Below are 23,856 nucleotides of genomic sequence, written 5' to 3'. Positions count from 1 at the left end.
ATTTATTCAGTTGTCTTCCACATTATTGATCAACATTCATATTGCATGTTGGTCAAGGGCTTTTAGTATGTTTAGTTCAAATAAATGTTAACTTCAGTATTCTTGCCTTCAGTCAGCCTTTTTTGAATTAATTAACTTCTAAGTTTTTTAAGAGAATGAAAAAGTATTTCTAATTGTTATGACATTATTCCCCTGTACTGATGACAAAAAGGTTATCAATTTTAAAATGACCTCTATACCAGCAGAAAACAGAGAAACCACTTTACTGGAAATCTTTCACATTGTGATACAAATGATAATCCAGTCACAGCAAGGGCCACTGCCTTGTGAGCAACTGGAATGTTACACTGAACAAAGAGACCACTAAGTCTTAAATCACAAGATCTGGAAAATATATTCCTCATTCACAGAACAACAATGGATGCATTATATTTAGTTTTGGACACTTGATTGTTATCTTTTCAACAAAAAGCCTTCTAAACTGATGGCTGTAGGCAGAACTACATGCTGTAGGTGTACCACCGGTCCAAGATGAAATCCTACAGATGGCACAAAAGCTGCAAAGGGAATGGCAGCAGTTTTTGGAGGCTACACTGCACAAACTGGATTGGAAACTCAACTACTACTGAAGCAGAAGCCATACAGACACAGCAGACAACTTAAGATAAAAACTTCCAAAAAATGAATTTATTCAATTTAATTTCAAATAACTGGACAGGTAAACATCTAAAAGCAGGGGAGCCTGTTTCAGGTGAGGGTGGTGGCAAAGAAACATAATCCACCTGCTCAATAAGTCAGGAAGAAATGGAAATTTAGGTCAGCAAAAGCCCTGGCACTTATCACCTAGAAAGGGAAAAAACTGAGTCATAGCAAATTTGAATAAAGTCAGGAACACTACATACATATTATCCATTAAATACACTATTGTGACCAACAAATCAATTATGCATGTGAGAATATTGTGGAAAAAGTCTTTACCTTTGTTACATGTTTGATGGAACCAACTGTGAGGTTTCTTTGATGATGCTTTGTGCCTGGGAGATCCCAAAGGTGATCCAGCACAGCTTCTCCTTCTTCTAGTACATGTCTTCGACCCTGGAACTTTGGTTTCTCATAAAAAATCCAACTGCAATAATGATAAAATGAACTGAGTCGTTGCTGGTAGAGCACATCTGATGGAAAGTCCAGGAAAAAGCTCTTCTTACCAAAACAAATATCACATCTTTCTTATGCTGTCCCTCAGTAGTCACATTCACTTTGGTATTGAAAAGTAAAATATACTGTTCTTCTCCAGGAAAAAATATAAAATAAAAATTCAGCTATGTAGCTAAACTACAATGTGAATGAGCAGCCTTATTTTACCAGGCCAAATATTCTAACTGTCACATCAAAATCTGTCCTGTTCAGGCAGACATTATAAAAGGCAGAAAACATACTAATAATGGCATTCATAATTCCTTAGGATGTGAAAGAAATGTATGCAAAACCCCACAAGGCTGCCTGAAAACTGCATAAATGTGACACACATGGCTGACAGGGAATGTCAAAAACATTCCCTGTAAGCCCCACCAATTAAATTCCAACGCAACAACTGACACGGACCTGGTCCAGCTTCCCAGAGCAAATTGAGGAACGCTTGCAAACGTAAAGGTTCCTGTATATATCCTTCTGTAGCCACATTCCTTTCAATGCCACATGAAAACTAGCAGCTGAGAATGTTCATTTGATGGTCCTTTTGCAACAGCTACTGTATAATGAAACTGAACTGTAAAAATAAACCTTTTTTTTAAATACACATATTTCTAGTCATGATTATGGCTGCACTGGCTCAGCACTTCAGGCAAGAGCTCTAAACTCACTTGTGGTGCTATTAGAAACTTTCTGTTTGAAGCTAGCTCCCAGGAGAAACAATGTATTTTTTTAGTGCAGCATTTAAAGCCTTGTTTTATGCTTTTTCACTGGTATCAGTCTAATTATAAAGCAAGGGAACGACACTACTGCAGATGGGACATATGTCATAAATAAAAGAAATAAAAACACAAGAGGAACACACAGGCAGTCTTTTGGAAAGACTATTTAAATATGACCTGGATTTCTTACCATCCTCTAATTATCCTAAGTACTGTTCCAACGGGAAAGATCCACGATGAGGCATCTAGCACATCTGAATGAACTTCTTGTTTACTTTTGTTGCCACAAGTATCATAAATAATAATCTGAAACAATACACAATGCATGCAAATGAGGGCCCATTTCAACACAGAGCAGAGTTATTTTTTTGCTTGCAATTTGTGCCCACTCAACTGAGAGGCTACACAGTTTCTTCTTTTATGAAACACTCTACTGAATGAAAACAACTGCTGAGAAAGACAGTAAAATTACTAGTGGTAGGATTTTAAATAATATATTCTCACTATTAGCATGGGGAAGAACATGCTATTAATACATAAAAATAGAGAAAATGAGACTAACAACTTCAGATGCTTTTCATTCAAAAATTACAGTATGACAAATTATTCCATGTATCATATTGATTTATGTGACACAAACTCTGCTTACCTTCCCTGGTCTTGGGTTGTATTTGAGACTTGCCCTGTCAATGAGGTTCTGAAATTAAAAGGACATGGCAAACAACTATTAACAACTACAATAGTGGCACAAAGCACAGGCAGATTATTCTGGGTCCACTATTCCTGTACAAGTACACAACTGTGTTTAGTAGAAAAAAAACCAAGATTTTTTTCACTGCCATTCAGAGCTGGTGTAAATTATTTAACAGGGTCAATCAGCAGAAAGCAGCATGTGATAGGAAGGAAGAGCTGTTATGGAAGTTATAACCTTTACAAATGTATTACCCCTACCCAGCAAACAATAAACTGCATTTCTTAACAAGGAAAGAACAAAAGATATATCTAACACAGACTGGAGTATTCCCACCATCGTGGAAAGACTTCTTCAGTTACACACTTGGTCTGTGTGGCACTTTCAGATCCTAAACATGGGACGAACTCTTTCCATACCCTCATTTGCCATTGCTTTAAGCAAACTAAAAAAAGAAATCCTAATCTATGGAAGCAGCTATTTTACCTACTTGCTAACTGAGCTATAATTTGTAGAAGACACTGTGATGAAACAATCAAAGAGCCCAGTAAGCTGATAGTTATACATTTTTTGGACAAGACAACTCTATTAATCTCAGAAGTGAAAGAAATAAAAGAACAATTTTCATATAAAAGGCAATTCCATCATCTTCAGGTTGACATGTCCTTAACATGGAGAAGTCTGTCTTGTTTTATCATAGAGACTTTTTATTATGCATATTTCCCTATTTTACCTTCTATTCACATATTCTGTTTTATAGATAAATCACTTTCACCTGTGTGCTGAACCAAGACTGCTATCTTTTAAAATTTATTTTATCAGAAGACTTTTTTTTTAAACTATGAAATAAAAAAAGCCTAATAACTTCTGATAAAAACTTTTGATTGCTTTTATGATAAAAATGTAATTAAAAGGAAGCAAGGAGGATAGGGAGGTAGCAACTTTGAATCTGGGCTAAGCTATAACTTTGATGAGAAATATCATGAGACACGACATCTTACCGCTGACAATTCTTCCAGTTTTGGCACTGTGTTGTCTTGAAACCAATGAATCTTTGGCTGCAGCATATCCTGGAGAATGCTTCCAAATCTGGTCCCCTTTTCAGAAGGGCCTTTTCTGGCAGATTTCAAGTATTGGTAGTACACACTTGTAGGAGGCTGTGTTACAGCAGCATCAGCTTTCTCTGGAACAGGTTTACAAGGTGTCTGACTGGGAGAAGACACAACTGGAAAATGCTCTGGTTGCTCCTGTGAGTCAAACTGTTCTTTTGAAAGAATAAATGATTGTTCAAGAAAAGATCTACTTTGGTCATTTGATTGAGGGGTTCCTTTAAAATTCCCTCTGCACTGACTGGAAAGGCAGTTGTCCTCTCTCTCAACATCAAGAATATCTTCCTCATATGAAGGTTCTTCCTCCTCTTCCTCCACCCCATCCTCCTCATCCTCCTCCTCATCGCTGAAGCGAGCAGTGAACTGCAAGCGCTCGGACACCGACTGGAGGAGGGAAAGCACAGAAGTGTGCTCAGAGCTGTCTTTGGAGACTCCCCCAGCACGGCTTTCTGGAGACACATCCGTGGACAGCACATCTTCCTGGGAGCTGTCATCCTCATAGATGGGAGACAGAGAGAAAGGATAAATTCTGTAGCGCTTAGCCTCCACGCTCAGGAAGGACTCTGAGCCGCGGCTCTCTGCTGCTTCGCCCACCTTGCTGTCCTGCCCATAAAGACACACTGACTCCTGCTTGTTCCTTGCTCTAGCACACCTTAGATCATCTCTATTATCTGAAGGCAAATCAGAAGAAGAAAGAGAACCAGTTTGTATCTCATCAGTTGAGACGGATTTGTTCTCAGTTTGAAGAGCACCTTCGTAAATGATGGTAAAAGAACTGTTTTCCCACTGTTCAATTAGTGGAGAAGAGGCCAAAAATTCTCTTGGTTCCTTCATGTCATTGCTGCAGTCCAGGCCGTTTTCTTCAAGCTGATCATTTCTCTCCATGTCTTGACCCTTGATTTCTGCCAGCTTCAGATTCTCATTACTTTGGAGAAAGACTGTGTTGAAGCAGTGTTTCCCTTCACTGCCCTCTCCAGGAACAGACAGTGCAGGAACCATGGACTGTGTATCTAACCCAGTATTAACCTCTGCTCCCTCATTTGCCCCTTCTGCCAGTTCCTCTTCACTCTCCACTGCCTTTGAATTTTGTAAGGCTGCTTTTACTTCCTCTGCAGCCTCTTCCCCACAGTGTTCGTACAGACTGTCCTCTGCATTGCTTTCCACGGACATCTGAGGGCTGCTTTTATCTTTGGAGTCACTCTGCAGGCTGATACATTGTTCAGCACACATAAAAGATGACGAATTAACATTTACAGCTGGCAGCAATGTGAACTCTGGTGTATTTGTATTATTGCTTAAACCTTTTAAATGCAATGGCAAAAGTGTTTCTTCAGCCACAGCAGCATCTCTATCTATAAAATGTAAAGTTCCATCCGATTTTCTACCTACTGCTGATACTTTGCCACACATTTCTGCTGCAGCCAGATGGTCACACACCTTTCCATTGTGCCTCTCTTTTGCTGGTGTCAGAAGATCTGATTCTGGCCTTGCTAAACTGCTAGTAGGAAGAAATCCATTTGTGTGAGGAGTAATTGCTTTATTTGCTACTTTTTCATCTTTTTGGGGCCAATCTATGCCATTTTCCACACAATGTGTAAGCAAAGGAGGACCTAAGCAATCTGCCTTTTCACAGTTTACAGCTGCAGTCTGAGTTTCAACAATCTCTGTTGGTTCCTGAGCATTGGCAGGAAACCTCATATCTAGACTTAAAGTCTTTGGCATTTCAGCCTCAGGTTTAGGCTGAACATTTCCAGAAAGCCTTTTCCTGTCAATACCATGCTGCTGATTGGATGCCAGTTTTTGTATGGCTGAGTTAATGACCCCATCAACTGTTTCTTTTGCTTTTAGTTCTAGTGCTCTATGTAGGTCAATTTTATCAGGAATGGAAGAGAGTATCTTTTTATCTTGATTATTTGTATCCACTCCTTCATTTCCTGTAAACGAAGATGAGCCTCCTCCACCGGGCTCATTAAAATCTTTTAATGACTGCACAGCTGACTGGATTTCTCCTGCTGCCAGCTGTACACTCTCAGCCTTCTGATAATTTGTAATATCCATATTTATTAAACTATCCTTGCTCCCACAAAGCTGGCAGACACCAAAGCCTTCTTTTGCTATTATTTCTTCTGTAGCCAAGTGTAAAACCAAGTCCACAATTTCTTCAGCTTTCTTCAGCAAAACAGCAGCATCTGGGAAAGACGAACATTCTTGTCCTTTCCCAGAAGAGAGACCATTTGCCTGGGCAGGTGGAGCAGCTTTTTGGCCAGAAGGGGCTTCCAAAGGAGCAGAAGCATCAAGAATAACCTGTCCCACAGCATCCCTGCACACAGTCTCAGAGTGGGCTGACTCAGATGCAGTTTCCAAAGATTTCAAGGGACAGATGGGGGATGGCATTGCCTCTGCCAGGACACTGCTGTCAGCCTGTTGTGTGGAGAAGACCTCATCTGCCCCATCACTAGCTCTGTGACTGGAAGAATTACTGTTCCCCTGAGTAGTGCTGGACACCTTCAAGGCAGAAACAGGAAGGTTGGAGGCTTCTCTGGATACCAGAGGAGGAGAAGTGGGCCTGGAGATGCAAACAACCTCTGCATCTACTCCATCAGCACAGCTATCAAGCACAGGAGGAGTAATCTCAGGTTCCACAGAATTTGCTGGGCACAAAGTTCTCCGGTCTCTTAAGCAAGGTGGCCCCTCAGTCATCCTGTTCACAGGGATTATTCTCCCAGATTCTGCATGAAAAATAAAGCTGTCCTTTTCAGAAGCAGCAATCTGGCCATTTTCAGAGTTAGTGGCAGAAGGCAGCATTTTTCCTTGTTTGTCAGATGAAGAATGAATTACTGTGGGTGATAGCCCAAGTTTATTGCTGTTTTCCTTCTTGGAAGAAAAATTAATACACCTGCTTTCAGAAACAGGTGGAGATTCAGAAATTAGGTATACATCATCTTTTTCACAGGTGAGAGCAGAATGGTTGGTCAAAGGCTTTCCTTCAGATCTCAAGGCAGAATGAGGAACCATCATAGAGGCAGACTCATGGGTTGGAAGCACTGTCAGCTCATCAACATGTGTTTTCACACTTTGACACCCACGTGCACACGGTGACACATTGGCAAGGTTTTCCACTGCAACCTCAGACAAAACCTTCATTGTTTCCTCACTCTGCTTTCCTGGACAAGGAAAACCAGCCTGCTGTGAGGCAGTATCCTTAGAATTCTCCACATGGATTAGCCCGTGACCATTTTGTACATGCACTGCTTTCCCTGACCCACTCAAATCTTCATTACAAGTCTCCCTGTCCATGACTGTATCTTCATCATGTCCAAAAAATGACACTGAAGCAGTTAGATTGCCTGTGGCCAAGCACTTTCCTCCTTTGGATTCCATGCTGAGTGAAGTAGGTATTTTTTGATTAAAAGGAAAAAGAACAGTAGCAGGAGAGTTCTGTGGATTTTGCTCTCTTTCCACAGCTGTCACAATTTTCTGTGCCTCGCCATTTCTTGGATCACCGTCTTTATTGTCACTCCTGGTGTGCTGATTTGCTTCCTGCTGAAATGTAGTGGTACTGAAATGAAGCCTCTGGACATCCAATGTTCGCTCTGAATGATTATTCACTTGATGATTGCAGCAAAGTTCTCCCTTCCCCTCCTGCAGTTCTTCATTAACTGTCTTTCTTTTTGACTTAGGTGAATGTAAACAATTATTCTGTATTTCTTTTGGGGACTCTTTATTACCTGCTTTACTACAATAATTTTCTTTATCAAAGTTAGAAGTAGCATTTCTGTCTGTCTGAAAGAGAGTTTTTGCTTCTCCTGGCAGTCCATCTTCTTTTCCAACCAAGTAGTTTGCAGAACTGACTTGAAGGGAATGAGTACTCTGAGAAGTGGAATTGGTTAGGATCCCACTCTTTCTACCACTAAATGGCAATAATGAATCTAGTGAACACGTTCTTTTAACTTTTGTTGCGACTAAAGCAGGTGCATTTCTTAAGTGTAACTCATGACATGATTCAGTGGATGAAGCTGTGGCCTCTGCAGTTCTTTCATGTTTACCTTTGCTCATGCAATGCTGAGCTTTACCAAACTGTTTGCTTCCCACTCTAACTGCTGAAGAATTTAACATGGCATCATCTTGGTGACCTTCACCCTCATCTCTTCCATTTTCTTCTATTAGGCATCCTGATTTCATAGACAGAGTTGTCTGGACTTCTCCATTGTCTTTGACTGTTGAACCATTTCTGTTCTCAGGACTTTTCTCTCCTTTTCCAGTTTCTGATTGGTTCCTCAGGAGCTGCCTGATCCTTGCAGAACCCCGATACGTTGCATATGTGACTGCGGGTGCCTCTGGCTTCCGTCGTGTCTGCCTGGAACAAGGATCATCAATATCAGAGAAGACAAACAATAAACTGCTGGCACAATAATAAAGTTTAGCACTAGCTGTAGATGATGTAAAGTACTGCTTTATCCCACAGGTTAGTACAAACTGTAGATTGCACTCAACACTATTTTCCTCCTTCTTCTGCTGAATACAGGTTTGTGTGACAAATGATATGGACACCATCTTTTTCCAAAAAAGACAACTTATAGCTTAAGTAAAAAAGTAGATGCTGGCTTAACCAACTTCTACCATTTATTTTGTACCAGACAAGGGAATTACTACTGACAAGTGTTACTGCAAGGCAACATTTGCAGAGACATGATCAATCATCCTGTTTTGAAGATGTTTGATCCTTCTAAAGCAGGCCTGCACATTAAAATGGAAAAAAATGTACTGTACTAACATTCATTAAAATATTGAATTGAAATTTAAACTTTTACCCAAGCTCTCAACATATTGTCAAAAAACAGGAGGAGGAGAAGACACAAAACCTCTGGAGAACAAAAGGAAGTATACAACGGGTGATGCTTTTTTGAACCACAAGGTAGTAAGGAAAGAGATTGAATGGGGAATGGGTAAGAATGAAGACCCTTGGGATGCTGGAGGGAATACCAAAGTGGGAAAACTAGAAATTCTACAAGGAATTGATAGATCTCGCTATTCACTACTCTTAAATTTAGCAGCAAAAAACAGTGAATGCAAAAACTAAGAAATGAAAGAAACACCACAGAGGAACTGTGATCCTGCTCCTTCACTGCTCTTTCTCATAATACTAAAAATAAGTTCAGAGCCTGTCACTTTCAATTTTCTGAAGAAGCAGTTTTTCTCCTTTCTTAAAACTATGAGACATCACAAATACCCACCTTTCTTTCAAATGCTTCTCTCTTTCCCCCCTATTTTTCCGCCTGTTAAAGAATTCTTGCAAAAATCAGTCACTGTCAGCTTTTCCATTCTTCACCTTAAGATAAAAGTAGATGCTCAGACTAGACTTGAACTCCCTTCTGCCTCAGCCTCCACTTAAACTAAGAAGAAACCCTCTCAAACCTGCCCTATATCTGCTAACACAGGGAATGTTGGAATCAGCCATTCAGCTGTCTGGAAAATTGTCCTACTCATTTCAGGATATTGTCTTGGGCAAAAATAACAGCAACAAGAAAAGGTGTTGGCTAAGATTTTGATTTCTAATATAAAAGCATTGCAATATACAAAGACAGCTTAATAGCTTCTAAAAGCTCTTTGCACCTTTCTCCATTAGTTCAATTTGTTTAGAAGTTGTTACAGCTCTACAGTTGAGAACAAATAATTTTAGTGAGAAATAAAAAAATCATTTTACTAAGGAAACTGAAACATCTGAATATCATTGAGTAACTGTACCTTCAAATCTCATCTGTATGGATTCTGAGCATATATTCTCTCAAAAGATATATAAGAATATAAAAATGGAATGGATTCACCAATTTAAAAATAGAATCTATTTTCTGGCAAGATTTTAGAGGCCAAGATTCTCACTTCACTTTTAATTTTATTTTGAAGAGAGAACTTATTGCTGTTTAAAATCACAAGTAAAGAATACACACAAGTGAACTAAATGTGGAATTATTCATATTCATAAACACTGAAAGAGAAAGATATAAACAGTCATTTATATGCACATTTTACACTGCCAGGTACCCTTAGGCTAATGAAAAAATACATTAATATGGGCATTCAGACTTTGTGAGAACTTGATTTGTATTGGGATTAAATTCACTATCATCTGTGATGGAGCAAAATCTCAATATAGGGCTTGTTGGTCAGGTATATTAAGTCACAGAGGAAACAGGAAAGTCCTGTATAAATAGCACATCTCCCATCTTGCCAAGTTAGATGCCTACATTTAGTCTTCTATAGCACCAGTTTGGTTTCCAGAGATACCAGCAGTGGTAGCTGCTAAACATCACACACTCCATTTGTTAAAATTGCTGACTTGAGGATTCACAACCCTCCAAGAAACATAAACATTTCTGAGTGAAAAAACCAAAACACAGTGGAGAAAAAAGGTAGTAAAAAAAAAATTTCATTATTGTTTTCCACAGAAAATTGTATTCTAGTATTTTCTAAAACTCCAAATATCCTAAAAATGTGAGGGGAAGGATCTGTTGAGTTCTGAAGTGCAGTATATTTACTCAGCATCAGTCACAGTCATACTAAAAATAAGTCTTAAGAATGTAAGACCTGATCATGCTCTTATTAAGAATTAACCTCACTGAGTAACCTTTCCTGCTTTAAATAATCACTTTTAAGCTTTTACAAACTCCACCAGCTCCTCTATACTTTGGCCAACCTCAAAAATAAAAGTATTATGGATTCTTGTACAGATCAACTGTAATGACATGTTTGAAATGAGCTATAAATGGTATTGCAAGATGCCAAACACTCATTTTCACCAAAACTAAGGCATGACTATAAATAAATAGCTTGACAAGAACTAGCTTTTACTGAGTGTCTTTTATTTCATGGTTGATGTTTTTGTATGACATGCAATGAGAAAAATTCAGATTTATGTACAAACACGTGGTGAGAACCAGTATTCCAGAAGAAACCTGGAATATACCTTTCCAGTTGTCTTCTGTACCCAACTTTGCCTTTGAATTTTTCATGTGAATTCAGAAATTCTGAAACCCAAAGCATCCAGATATGGGATGAATAGGTAAATTTTTCAGAAGGGATGCCAAGGAGAAGCCAGGATGATTGGGTTCCATATCCACACTGACTGAAGCTACATATCCCTCCAAAATTTATTATAGAAGGCCAGACAAAAAAAAAAAAAAAAAACATACTGAGAAGCTTTTTTTGCCTATGTGGCAACCTTTATAATTTCTCTCAATTCTTTTTGCTCTCTGTTTGTCTTCTCAGGGAATTTTATGCTCCAATTGACCAATTTGAAGTCAGAAGACTCCAAGCCATTTGCCCCTTGGAGAATTGTGCAAAAACCCAAATCTGAGGAGCACTGGCTCCAGTCCCTCTGCAGCTGCAGAGCCCCAGCCTGTGCCAGTGTCTTCCAACACACAGCTCTGCTCTCCTGCAGGCTTCACTCTACCAAGACTTTTGTCAGTGAGCTCTATTTTCAACCAGAACCAAGCTATCCTCTACAGACAAGGCAACTTCAGGGTCTCTGACCTTTGACAAAGAATTTGCTCCTCAGCATATTATAAAAAATTTTACCAGCAGACCTTTTAGTTCTAATGCATTTCCTTTCAGAGCACACAGAAGCATATTCACTCTGAATGCTCCCATGCAACAAGACATTTAAAAAATGAAAACCCATGTTCCTATGCAACACCAGCAACTCAGCTGTAAGTCTTATGAAACAAATGTAGAAGCAAGCTGTGCCACAAAAAAAAAAAAAAAAACCCTCTGAAAGTGTCACTGGAGACTTCTTTCATTTCTGATCACCAAAAGAATGTCAGTTCAGAATTTACCTTAAAAACTCCTTGCAAAAATTTTTTTCAGCTCATGTGAGGATGCAGATGAAAGCCTGATTATACAAAGAACGCAGTGTGAATTCTGTCACATATTTCAAATAGCAGGAGATTCCTTCTTTCCTGTCCTCACAGCTATTCAATTCCCTATAAAGCCTTAAATCAGTTTCACAAAAGACTCTGACAGCAACAAGAGAGGATGTCAACATGAGTTACGTTAGATTTGTCAAAAGTAGGTGCTTGTAGATATTTCTTCTATTGAGAAAAAGATATAAAAAGTTAAAGGAGGACTAACTCAAGGAGGAAAGGGGAACAGGTTCTGACATCTTATATGACAGACATCTTGTGTAACTTGCCCAAGTGGCAGTGGTTATAAAACAGTGTTGTTGATTTGGAAGGCCAGAAGCAGGAGGAAACCTGCTACCTTAAATGCCTCATTCCAGTGCACCCGTAAAGAACACATTGTCTGCATTTTTTCAAGTGTTTGCCATTGAGATGGCAATCCTTCCAAACCTGTTTGTACCACACAATAATGCAGAAAGCAGAGAGCCCCATACATTTTCCAAAAGGTGGAGGCAGACCACACAGGCTGATAGAGCATCTCAGACCCCCAGCAGAACAGTTCATCTGCACAGCAGGACACTGCTGCCCAGTCTGCCTCTCCCAAAACATGCCATGGCGAATTTTCCCCTCTTACCTCACTCTTCCAGATACTTTTTCCCCACTCCAGCAGTCCAGTGCTTTTACAAACATATCCATGCATGATTCCCCCAATCTCTTCTCATAGACCTCACAGAGGGAGTTACCAGACGGATCTGCAGGCTACAGGCTGAAAATCACTCATCTAGATTTGGTACTTGTGACTCCTGGCTATCCCTCTCTGACCATCTTAAAATTACACTGTTGTTTATTTTAATTTTATTCCACTTAGCTTTTATTCCACTGTATAGTTAACTGACAGCTCTTAAAAAAAATTATATTGAGGTACTTCATCTGGAAACAAATGTCCTAAAGTCACTTTGAAACAACTTCTGGTGGAACCCAGCTTACTCAGCCAGCTGGTTTCTGTGCTCATGTAAGGTACTAATAAATGGGAAAAATGAAAGACTTGCTGAAAAAAAGACTCTGTGCCTAACTGAATAGTTGCCATACACAACTTAGATGAAAGAAATTTTTTTAGCCAGAGGGGGTAGCTTCATGATATAAATCTGCAGTCTGAAATACTTAGTGTTCTGGGACGTCACAATGTATGTTTGAAAAGGTCAAAAGTTTGATTGAACAAAGTGATTTACACGCAATTGATTCTGCAGGAAATTTCAAAGCTAATGTTCCATAAGGGCAATTAAGAACCAACGACAATTTTAATAAAAGCAAACACAGTCTCTGTGACCTTGGAAGGAATGTTTTTCCTTCCCCTTCAGGGTAGTACTTCTTGATTATTTCCCACATCTGGGAAAACCTACTCTTTGAGTCTCAAGGAAGAGAGCACACATCAAGGCTGACCCAAAACACCAGAGGCTGCGAGACCAAGACCAGCACAAAGGGATCACTCCTAGCCCTTCCTTGCCCTATTGCCCCAGAACCTGGCAGCAGCCAGCCTTCCCACCCCACACCTGAGAGAACTGTCCTCACTTGCTGCCCCTCCCTTTTCCTCTGTCCCACTCAGGGATTCAGGTGCCCACGACTTGCCCCTCCCAGGGAGCAGGGACAAGCAGACCCGCTGCTCTCACTAGTGTGCAAGAGCTGGGGACAGCAGAGAGGTCTCTCCTTAGTTTCTCATCTCAAGGCTGAAGAAAGCCACTCCCCTTGGCCTCTTCTGAGATGTAATGAGGAATCAAAGCCAAGACATTCTTTTGCACTCTTCAAACAAGAGTGTAGCTTCAGGTGTGGTAGGAAAAGCAGAAGGTTTGACTCAGCAGAATACATTGCACAGTTGAACAACCCTACCAAAAAAAGAAAATTCAGTGGAGAAAACAATCCAGTGAATTAGTTTTTGATTTAATTTATTTAGCTCAGTTTTGCATCACACATCTGTTAAGAATTACTCTTAAAATATAAAGTTTCGTTCTTCAGAAACACAAAAATCTTTGCTTTGGCACCAACAAGAACCTTTCCTTTGGACCACATCCCATCTCTGGGTAGGCACCCCTCTCTAGCAGGTAGAGAATTCTGCATTTCTCCCACAGCACAGCCCTGAGAGTGACCACCCTCCACAGTTCACCCAGGAAATCAGGGGCATAATCCTGCTCCTGCCCCAGGACAGCCTTCTAATTTTGGGTGGTATTTGGCTGACCTAGAAGGGTGAAGCTGCCCAGGTAGTTTATGCCCCTCCTAAAGTGGCAGCAGGTCATTCTCAGCAATGACTCCCTGCCCACCTGAGCACCAGCAACTGAACAACACTGCATTTCCATGGCCAGAAAGCCATCAAAAGATCAACAAATCAATACAGCTGCTTCCCCACTTTCAGGGATTACCTGATGAGACCACTGTCTGGAATTAAGTGATGAATTCCTGTTTATTCACTCTTGATTTTCTGCCAAAGGCATCTATAGAGAAAGATGAATGTTGCTGCTACTGACTGAAATCAAAACCACAATGCACAACAATCCATCAGACAAATTAATGCTGTGTTTTGTGATCACCACAAGCCTGCCTCTGACAAGCAATACAAAGGAGAATTACAAGCTCTGAAACAAACCTATTAACCAGAATTATGTAAGCTTGAAGGATTTTACGAGATGTATTTCTATCAAAACAAAAGGGCAGGATTTGCTGACAGTAGCAAGGTGGGAAGTACTACTTGCTAATATTAACATACATCAATTAGATGTATAACAACAGGTTTAGTAGATCTAAAAATAAATAAATAATAATTAAAAAATTCCTTCACAGAACTGGAAATGGATTGAAATGTCATTTTCCTTAGGGCTACCTCCCTTCTGAATGAAATTGCTTGCAATGCTCTCACTAAGTTATTCCTAGTACCTGGCTCTTAGTAGGGTGTGAAATTTAAATGCTTATTTTGAGCATCTGCTTTGGAAATCACCCCCACCCCCTTTTCTACCTACAGTAAGAAAACCCTTGCAGTTGTGGGGTTCTGGGTTTTTTCTCACATCCATATCTACAAGGTTCATAACAGAAGATGGGATCTTAAAATACTTTGCTGAATTCAAGTATTACTGTCTTAAGCAGGACTACTTAATCAAAATATTTAGAGGAAAATTGTGGAAAAATTTAAGGAAAATTTTGATCTTTTTCTCTTCAGCCATGTTCAGCAATGCAATAAAGCTCCTCCTTGTTGAACTCCAGAACAAGCTGTGCAGTTTCACAAGCACTATTGTTCTGCACACCACTATTTGTACCATCCACTTATTGTTACTGGATATTTAAAAAAAAAAAATCTACTAGAAAATAGACAAATGGCAAAGAGTCAATGGAACAGATGTGGGTCATATGTCTTTGGGGCAGGAGGAAAACACCAAAGTTCTGTCCTCAGCCACCTGCACAAGGTACTACTCATTACCACCATAGGGATTCTCGAGAAGATGGCAGGTATTCACTGCAGGAAGTCCATTCTCAATTTTGAAGACAAATCACTGCTTTTTAGTGACAGGCAATATATGTAAAAGTGAAAGAATTTTACATTATAGGAAAGAAAGATAATGGGGCAAATCTGTGTTTAATATTTGTCACGTACTTCATGAAATCATCTCTCTCATGTACAGTTTCAGCAATGAGAAATGAGGTGAAGTGCACCCCCACTGTTCCCTGGTTTTGTTTTTAGGGCTTATTTCATCAGCTGAAGGTTGTCTTTTAACATGATTAAGGAGTGCAAAGGCCAAGAGTAAACACAAAGTTTTCACTTTTATACCTACCAGTCTGCCACAGGGGACTATTCTACCCAGAAGCTGCCATCTTACCTAAGTAAGAGGGTTTTTCTACTCTAAGTAGCAAATACCTACTTTGCAATTGCTTGCTCCCTTTCAATTCTTCAAGGCAAAGAAACCTTCAAGCACCCCAGAGAAATGGAAGACTGAGGGATGAAATAACTGGAGACTGAGCCCAACTCTCCTCACCCATCTTCTGTGCTGCCATTATTGTCCATAGTAATTGTTGTCTAGAGACTTTGCCAAATGTATCATGGTTTTGTGTTTTGTGCTCCTCCTTTACCACTTGCCACTGTTGGGATTAAAGGAGCAAAAGCCTTTGAGGTACAAATTACCTCTGAGCCAACCAGACAGGGTGATGGAGGAATAAATAATGTGACCTACACATTTTGTCCCTCAAAAACATGTACTTCCACAGACTGAGCTCATGAACTCCACTTTCCTTGGCTCAAGGCCTGGAAACTCAAGTCTTTACCAAGTGCCAGACCTCCCACTGAGGGCAAAATTAACCTCAGTTTACAGGTCAGAGCACTCTGATATCCTTGTATTTCACCAAATATTGCTTTAAGGATATGAGGAGAATGAGGTTGTCTGAGTAGAGGCATCTGAGACCATCTGGTAGGTTTTTGAAATCTGAAAGGTTGTTTGGTTTAGGCTTTCTTTTTTTATACAACTCTAATGGGGATTATGCAATCTAACAACCATCCCTCTTCCACTTATTGCAACCTCCTCACTAACCAGAGACAGTCCCTAACGCTGTATTTCACTGCAGTTTAGAATTAACAAATTCATTTACATCTTCCTCAGGACAAAGGAAACTGCTGTAAGATTAATAATGCAGTGGTCACAAGGATTTGTAAAGGTCTCTTCCACGTCCTGCCTCTACAGAAAATGCTGAAATTGCAGTTTAATGCAACAATCAATGGAACGAACACTTTTGGCTTTAAATGGCTCACTAGCACATCTCACATGACTTTTAGGGCTCAATCATTCTTAGGTTCACATCATCTTTGCTCTTCATGGTTTCCACACCTTCCTGCTGCTGTGTGCTAAGTCTTTACCCCTTCTCACCATCATTCCTCTTGTGCTTGTAGCATCGACTCCCAAGAAGACTCTTCAGCTCACTGGCAGCAACCAAGAACATTTTTACAGTTTAGCCATGCTAATTGAATACCAGGTAGTTAATATTTAGTAAAAAACCCAGCTAGTAGTGGAAAGAATAAACTACTCTACATCCTTTAAACTTTTATAAGCTGAAAGAGAACAAATCCAGCACAACCACTTCCATAAAAGAAAAAAACCAAAACCAGTTATCCTTACTAAAAAAACAGTTATTCAAACTTTTTAGAAAGGTAAACAATGCAAGCCTCTGCTTCCCTGCAGCCATTCCAATTTTTCTTTACTAATTGCTTCAGAAGAGCAGTTCACATTGTGTGGTCAGGCAGAGAAAAACATAATTAAAGTTACACAGAGATTGTCTAACTTGTTAGTATCCCAAGCCAAAAAGGGCAGAATGTACACTGTACTTTTGAGAATGAGCTTAAAAGGACATAGATCGGTTTAATGTTTCTCTTAATTTACAACAGCTACCATGAAAAGAAAATACAATTTTTCTTCCATTAGAAAAAGTTATTTTCCATGGAAAAGTTTAATTCTGTATATAGGTCAACCCTCCCTTACCTCCAAACTAGCAACACACGTTCTTTCATGCTTGCCTAGCCATGAGACAAATCTACACTGAAAAAAATCTACACTGGTTTGCAAAGATTACCTAACAATACAGGACAACACCAAAGGATGGTCAATTGAAAAATCCAACTGGAACTTTGACTTTAGGAAAACGAAAATAACTCAAAAGTTTCTCTACAGAGCAAAGAGGTCACTTCGAGTTAATACCCACACCTTCCAAACTCTTCAAACTTTGATAAATGCCTTATTTTATTAATATAAATTTTTATGAAGAATTCACAAGAAGAAAAAGGGGAATGAGATCCATCTTACCCTGTAAATTGTGCATAGACAGTGAAGGACATACTACAGAAACAGCAAATAGCAGCAAGAGACTGATGCAGCAACCCAGCCTGCCCAACAGGTTTTAGGGAATACAGTTTGCTCAGGAACCAGACCAAGTAACACCACGCTCCTGGTGAACAGCTGAGGGGAGGAGAACTTTTCTCCTGCATTGATCAAAGCAGTGCTGGTGCTGAGTTAAAGCTTGGAAAAAGCTCAGTCAGATGAGTGATAACATTATAAGAGTCTGGGATAAAAACCAGTCGACCACGTCACAGACCAAACCAGAGTGCTCACAAGAACACAACCATTACTACTACTATTACTATTAATTACTGTATTTTGAAGGTGGAAATACAGTTTAAACTTCACTTAAATAAGTATCACATCACCTATTCATATCCTGATCAGCCACTGCATTTATAATATAAAGCTTCAAATAATTATTCTGCCAAATAATAGGTAAGGGCAGAGTGCTGGAGACATCCCCAGTATGGAAATGGAATTCAACAAGCAGCTATTTTGCCTGTCTCTGACCTCCTACATGGAGATGAAACATTTCATATGCCACCAATAAACTGACTGAGCACAACTCAAATTAATTAAAAAAAAAAAATTAAAAGATAAAAAGGTATTTCTTTTGAGCCCATCCTCCCATTCTGCAATGCAAGAAGGAGCACTGTGAGAGACCAATTGGTTACTCCCAATCACTACTTTCTGCTTAAATTTGAAATAAATATTCTGGACCATAATGAAAGTCTGAGTGATCATCTCTTGCAGATCCACTGCCCACAAACAAGTCCATGTTCTACACCCATCAAAAACTGGACAGGTACGACAGGCATGCATTCACACCCAACTCCAAATCCATGCTGTGCCGACCCACAAGCAGCCAAATTTCCAACATAACAGCTACAAATTATTTTGGAAAACTAATATCTATGTTTATGACAGTCAAAAGGTTTTGTAATACAGAGTGTTGACCACAGCCAGTGTTTTTGTGTTTTAAGTTTTCTACTCTCAAACACACAATGATGCCCTTGCCACCACTTTTTTTTTTAAATCTTCTTTTAAAAATATTACAGAACTATAAAGAATGCTCCATGTTTTGGCTAATTGAAATTGAGTGAAAAACAGGAAAACCCCAAAGAACTAGGGGGAAAAAAAAAATCACACAAGCAAAAATAATCCTGTCAAATAAACTAGGAAAGATAATTTAAAAGTGAGAAAGCCTTACTTGCAGAAGTAAACATATTGAACTTCTGAGATATAAAAAAGACAAACATTCACTTTTATATGGGCCATAATCTGGATGGAAATAAGCTCTTTATCCTTCTTTTTCTTAACATATTTGTAAATGCCACATCTAGTCAGGAGTCTTCTAAACAACTTCTTTAAAGTTATATTTTGTTGCATTTAGTTGACTTCTCCCATGCTCATTTATTTAGGGCAGTTGCTACTGCAGTTTTGCACGAAGTCAAGTCAGGAACACTCCAACCACCCTTAGAAATGACAGACATTTCTTATACAGTCAGCTGAACTTGGTCAGCATAGTTCTGTACACACACACAATCATCAACATATTTAATAATAAATTCTAAAACTTACTTTTCTGAGTAAGTATCTGAGGATTGTTTCCTGCCTCCTTGACGATCCCGTGTGGTCTCTTTCCCAATATTATTTAAGATGGCATCATCTTTATTTACAGAATCCTCTTTTTTTCTAGCTGTAGGCTCTTCAATTTTTGGGTGCTTTGGCTGCATGTCCTTTGGAAAGGTATTTGTGTTCTGTAAATCCTTTTCACATCTGTTGGGTTCATCTTGGAAGGTAGAGGATTTAGATTCAACCAAAGATGATCTTGTTGCAATATTAAATAAGCTGCCAAGGAAATGAAAAAAGCCTTCTCGGGGTTGCTTGTCTTTATCTGATGTTTTGCTTGCAGGAGTCAAACTAGGAAGGCTATTAGCCTTTTTTAGCTCCTCCTGGATTTCAGACTTGCTAAGGTCTTCTGTGGAACGGTTCTTCTCTTCATTTTGACAAGCCTAAGATAAATACAAAAAGCACATAAAGACGATGGTTCCTATCATTTTCACACATTCCCAAATTCCTTGATTTTAATTTGAACCTATGCATTGTATTCCTTTCATGAGGTCTGTCATTTAAAAAGGTAAAGCCCACTGCTTGTTGTCTTCTCTTTTTGTACCAAAAAGGACCCTATTCCACAAAAAGTAAGAAAGGACTAACACAGGCTAGAATATTCCCAAAGCAGCTGCAGTGGAAAAAAAAATACAAGACAGATGGTAACAATTGCTTCAACTGGCATCAAAAACATGGGGAAGAAGCAAGGAACAGTTATTTCACACTTCAAACTAATCCCCTCAGAAAGCACAGCTTCACAAACAAACCTCCATGTGCTTGTGAGAACAGTTTTCAGCTTGCAAATCTAGGCAGAATTACAGCCAAACACAAACAACCCACAGCCTTCTGCACTTCTGAGAAACCGAGGAGAATCGAGAACAGAATGGGGATAAAACAAACTCAGCTCACATCCCAGAGGTGAATCCTACCTATTATCCTTAGCAACTTGGCGTTGAACCCTCTGGTCAGCTCTCCTTCAACTGCACAGCTGTTTTCAAATGGATTTGTTGTCTCCCACAGTCTCCAGCACTCTTTTCCTGGTTTCCACACAGCCAAGGTCCTACAGAGCACCAGCCCTGCACCTCTGACCTTCTGAACTGCCTGTTAGCCCTATCAGTGAACTGAAATGAATGAGCACCAAGGCAGGGCTTCACCTCATTCAAACCACATGTTCATTTCTTCCCTCAACTCAGCTGAGCATCTACACCCAGAGGCAAGGCAAGCTCTATTCCTCACCAATTTATGCCCTTGAATTTCCTCTGTGTCAGCTCCTCTCAGAGATCCAGAGACTGCTGTCCAAGCTCATGTTACTTCTGTCAAGACCATCTGCCCAAAAGGGTGATGCAACTTCACTGGAAGGCTTCACAAACACCACTCATAGCCACATTTTCAGCTTCACAACCTGCAAATGTGGTTTTTTCTCTGGACTGAAGCTTTCTGGGAAGCACCTCCCTCCTCCATCCCCACCCTTTGTAGTGGGTGCCATAGGCTATTGCTGCCTATTTTATCTTTACAGTACAACCCTGTAATTTCAATTCCTGATTCAACTCAGTTTATTAACAGATTAAAGCTACCCCAAGCTTTTCTCAGATGGAATCTATCCTGCTCAACAGGAGTGGGAAAGAACATGAACAAAAAGTCCTATGCAAATTTTAGTTGTGTCAACAATGCATTTGGATAAGAGTAATTGTTTCAAATTGGGGCAACACCTACACAGAAAGCTACTATTTCCACTAGGTGACCAATCCTACTTCTACTTGAAGTCATCTTAAATAAGCCAGCAGGCTTATTTGTTAATAGGCCACCTAGGATCATGTTAATGATGAAAAAAGTGCTTTAATGAACTCAGCTTCATCCTTGGGGAACAGCAATTTCTTAAGAACTTTCAAGATATATTTAGTGATACTGAAGCAGTGGTCTTTAAACTTCAAGCAATGCTTTTTTACCCTTTAAATACAGAGCAGATGCAATTGTTTAATATTAAAAGATGCATGTGTTGAAAATGGAATTGTTTATTGGAAGTGTGAGGATAGAAATTGAACAGCACTAATTTGTCCTTGAGAAATCCATGCAACGTCCATTTTCTGTGTACAGGCAAGACACTTTTGCAACCACACTGAACTTCTAGGTAAACTTTTAAAAGTGAGCTAAGTCAAACTCTGGCCTTTTTTCATCCCACCTGTGACAAACCTCACCTGCTCCCTCACATACTGCTCTGATCAGCTGATGCATCACAAAGAGGTGCAGTCACCCCTCTGGGACCAGAGATTTACCACTTTACATGTCAACTCCACCCAAACCCACCCCTGGAAATGAAGATGCCAACAGTGCAGCCTGTAAATGTGCCACAGCTCTGGCTGCTGTCTTCAGTATCACACAAGTAACACACGAGCCTGGAATGAACCTCCTGAATAATTGACTTTATCTCAGAGGAACTGAGTACTTTGCATAAGGAAATACAAAACAGAAACAAGAAAACAAAATTATTTCCAAAATTTGATGAGTTAATGGTTCACCACGCCAGCTTCTACCGTCATATTTTCTTCCTTCACTTTGACTAATACCTCAGCATTCTTTAATGCCAGATTCTAATTCAACTTTAAGTGAAGGAAGGCTTTTCTCTGTAGTTTTGTACTGTTCACACAGATTTGTCTAATCTAAAAGAGTACCTCAGTGCAGGAAATACACACAGATCTTATTCTTTTCTTTGCACACCCTTTTAAGCCATAAACATTTATATTAACTATTAAAATATCTATGAAGTTAAACAACTAAATGCATTACTATAAAAGAAATTGTTACATTAAAAACTTGACAACAGTTTAGTCTTATAAGTGTTTTGCTTGTTGTTGTTTTGTTTGGTGCAGTTTTGCCCATTTTTTAATACTATTTGTATTCAAGAACTAGTGGAGGATTTGGGTTTTTTTTCCTATTAGGAGCTGAGACATCAAATATAGTTAAATCTCTACATGTGAAAGTCTTCTCTGAGCAGCTTTGAGACATAACACTTGTAAAGACTGTGCTGCTTATTTGTGAGCATAATTTATGCCCAGCTTGAAAAGCTGTTTTGTAGTCTCTGCTTCTAGAAACAGAAATCTATTTAGACTTTGCTTCCTCTTTAATCTTCCTTTCTTTACTTAACTTTTGGTAAATCAAAAGAACAGGAAGCTTTAATATGAAAGGGTCCTTCCATACCTTTAACCATAAATAGCGTCTTGCATGAAAAAAAGCCACAGAGAGCATTTACACTGTGCTCATTTGAAGATATATGTGGATATTAAGTCCTAACACAGAAACTATGCAAATCCTTCTTTCTTCCCTTCAATATAATCAATCCTACTCTCCATATATTCTCCCTCCTGCTCTACTTCGCCATAACAGACAGCTCGAGCTATTGGTATTTCATCATTTGCACACAAAATCTCAAGTCAAAGTCTGAAGCATTACACAAACAGCACTGTTCCCGCTGCAGATTTTCAAGTTTGTATTTTAAGATGGTGCCATATTCAAATTACTGAGATGAAAGCACTCGGTTTTACTTTACGAAAGCAAGTAAGCCTCCAGCACAGCAGGAGCCTTCAGGCACGAGCGCCTGATGAACATGCAGCAATTCCATGAGCCAGTATCACAGAAACTTTCACTTAGCATTCCCCTGCCTCTCTCCCAGTCTGTCTCTGACAGAAGCCCCTTGTGAGCACTCGGGGAAAAAAAAGGTAAGGGCGTAGGGTTCGTATAAAGTAATCCTTTCCATGGTACATCCCACCAGTTTTCAGCAGTCAGGGCCTCTAGCAATCTTGACAGAGCATTTGATTCCTTGTCACAATTAAGCTTGGGCAGTTTGATACTCACTACACTGCAGGAACACCAGTGACTCTTGTTTTGCCTACACTTCATGTCATCAGTCAAAAAAAAAATAAATTTAAAGTCTTCTAACAGTGTCACAGCAGTCTGAATAGCTTCTCAGGTTCACCAAGAAAACAGTGGTTTCTGGGTGGAAACCGACCTGCCAGATCCCCTTTGAGATCCTTGCTGATGCAAGGAAAAGAATTTTCCTGCTATAGTGCTTCTTTCTGCTCCTCTTGTAATGAACTGTCATCAGTCTTCCCCTTGCCTCCCCTTTCCCACTCTCTGTGAGCTTTCCTGCTTGTGACATGCTTCATGAAGCTTTAATTAGCTTTTAGTCCTTTGGCAACTCGTTCCTGTGAGTTTCACTGAGCAAGCCCTGGGTGACCTGGCCTGACCTTGTAGCTGAACTGAGGCTGGACTGGGTGACACTCTGGGGTCCCTTCAACCTGAATTATCCTATGGGCCTGTACCCTCACATGCAACCAGGCTGGAGTGGCAGAGTGTGAAACAAGATTAGAACTTCAATCAGGTGACGGAGGAGACTGCAGTGATAAGTGAGGTTGTGTCTGGGCACTGTGCTCCCACTTTGCTGCACTGAAGCCTCCCAGCTGGGGCTCAGGGGACAAGCCCCCGCTGCCACATCCCAGGCAGGATTGTCATCCCAGCTGATTTATCCTCTCCAGGCTGGCAGGATTGTTATCCCAGCTGATTTATGCTCTCCAGGCTGTAATCCACTCCAGGCCTCAGCACGGACACCCGCCCTTGGCCAGCTGCAGGCAGGCCCAGGTGAACAACCCCCGAGGTGGCACAGCAGCACCCCGAGGAGGGTAACCTGCCAGGTTACCTCAGTTTTCCTCACCTCCTGCCCCGCAGGGAACCCTTGTGACCACCCTTGTAAAGCATCTTTTCCTTGTAAAGCAGCTGGGTGGCTGA

At 40.0% G+C, this 23,856-nt stretch overlaps 1 protein-coding gene across 1 annotated transcript in view; it reads right to left on the bottom strand.

Moving 5' to 3' along the window:
• CRYBG3 (crystallin beta-gamma domain containing 3) overlaps window positions 1-23,856 on the bottom strand; it is an 81,085-nt gene that overhangs the window by 36,091 nt on the left and 21,138 nt on the right. Inside the window, exons 3-7 of the mRNA XM_018916885.3 lie at window positions 19,048-19,481; window positions 3,603-8,067; window positions 2,560-2,607; window positions 2,101-2,216; window positions 979-1,126 (exon numbers count right to left, since the gene is read on the bottom strand). Coding sequence (XP_018772430.3) covers window positions 979-1,126; window positions 2,101-2,216; window positions 2,560-2,607; window positions 3,603-8,067; window positions 19,048-19,481 — 5,211 coding nt within the window. The remainder of the gene's footprint in view (window positions 1-978; window positions 1,127-2,100; window positions 2,217-2,559; window positions 2,608-3,602; window positions 8,068-19,047; window positions 19,482-23,856) is intronic.

This window comes from Serinus canaria, chromosome 1 (assembly GCF_022539315.1).
Source record: "Serinus canaria isolate serCan28SL12 chromosome 1, serCan2020, whole genome shotgun sequence".
Classification (NCBI taxonomy): Eukaryota; Metazoa; Chordata; class Aves; order Passeriformes; family Fringillidae; genus Serinus; species Serinus canaria.
The sequence above is the reverse complement of the archived record's forward strand: the minus strand, read 5'-3'. Positions and strand labels throughout refer to the sequence as shown.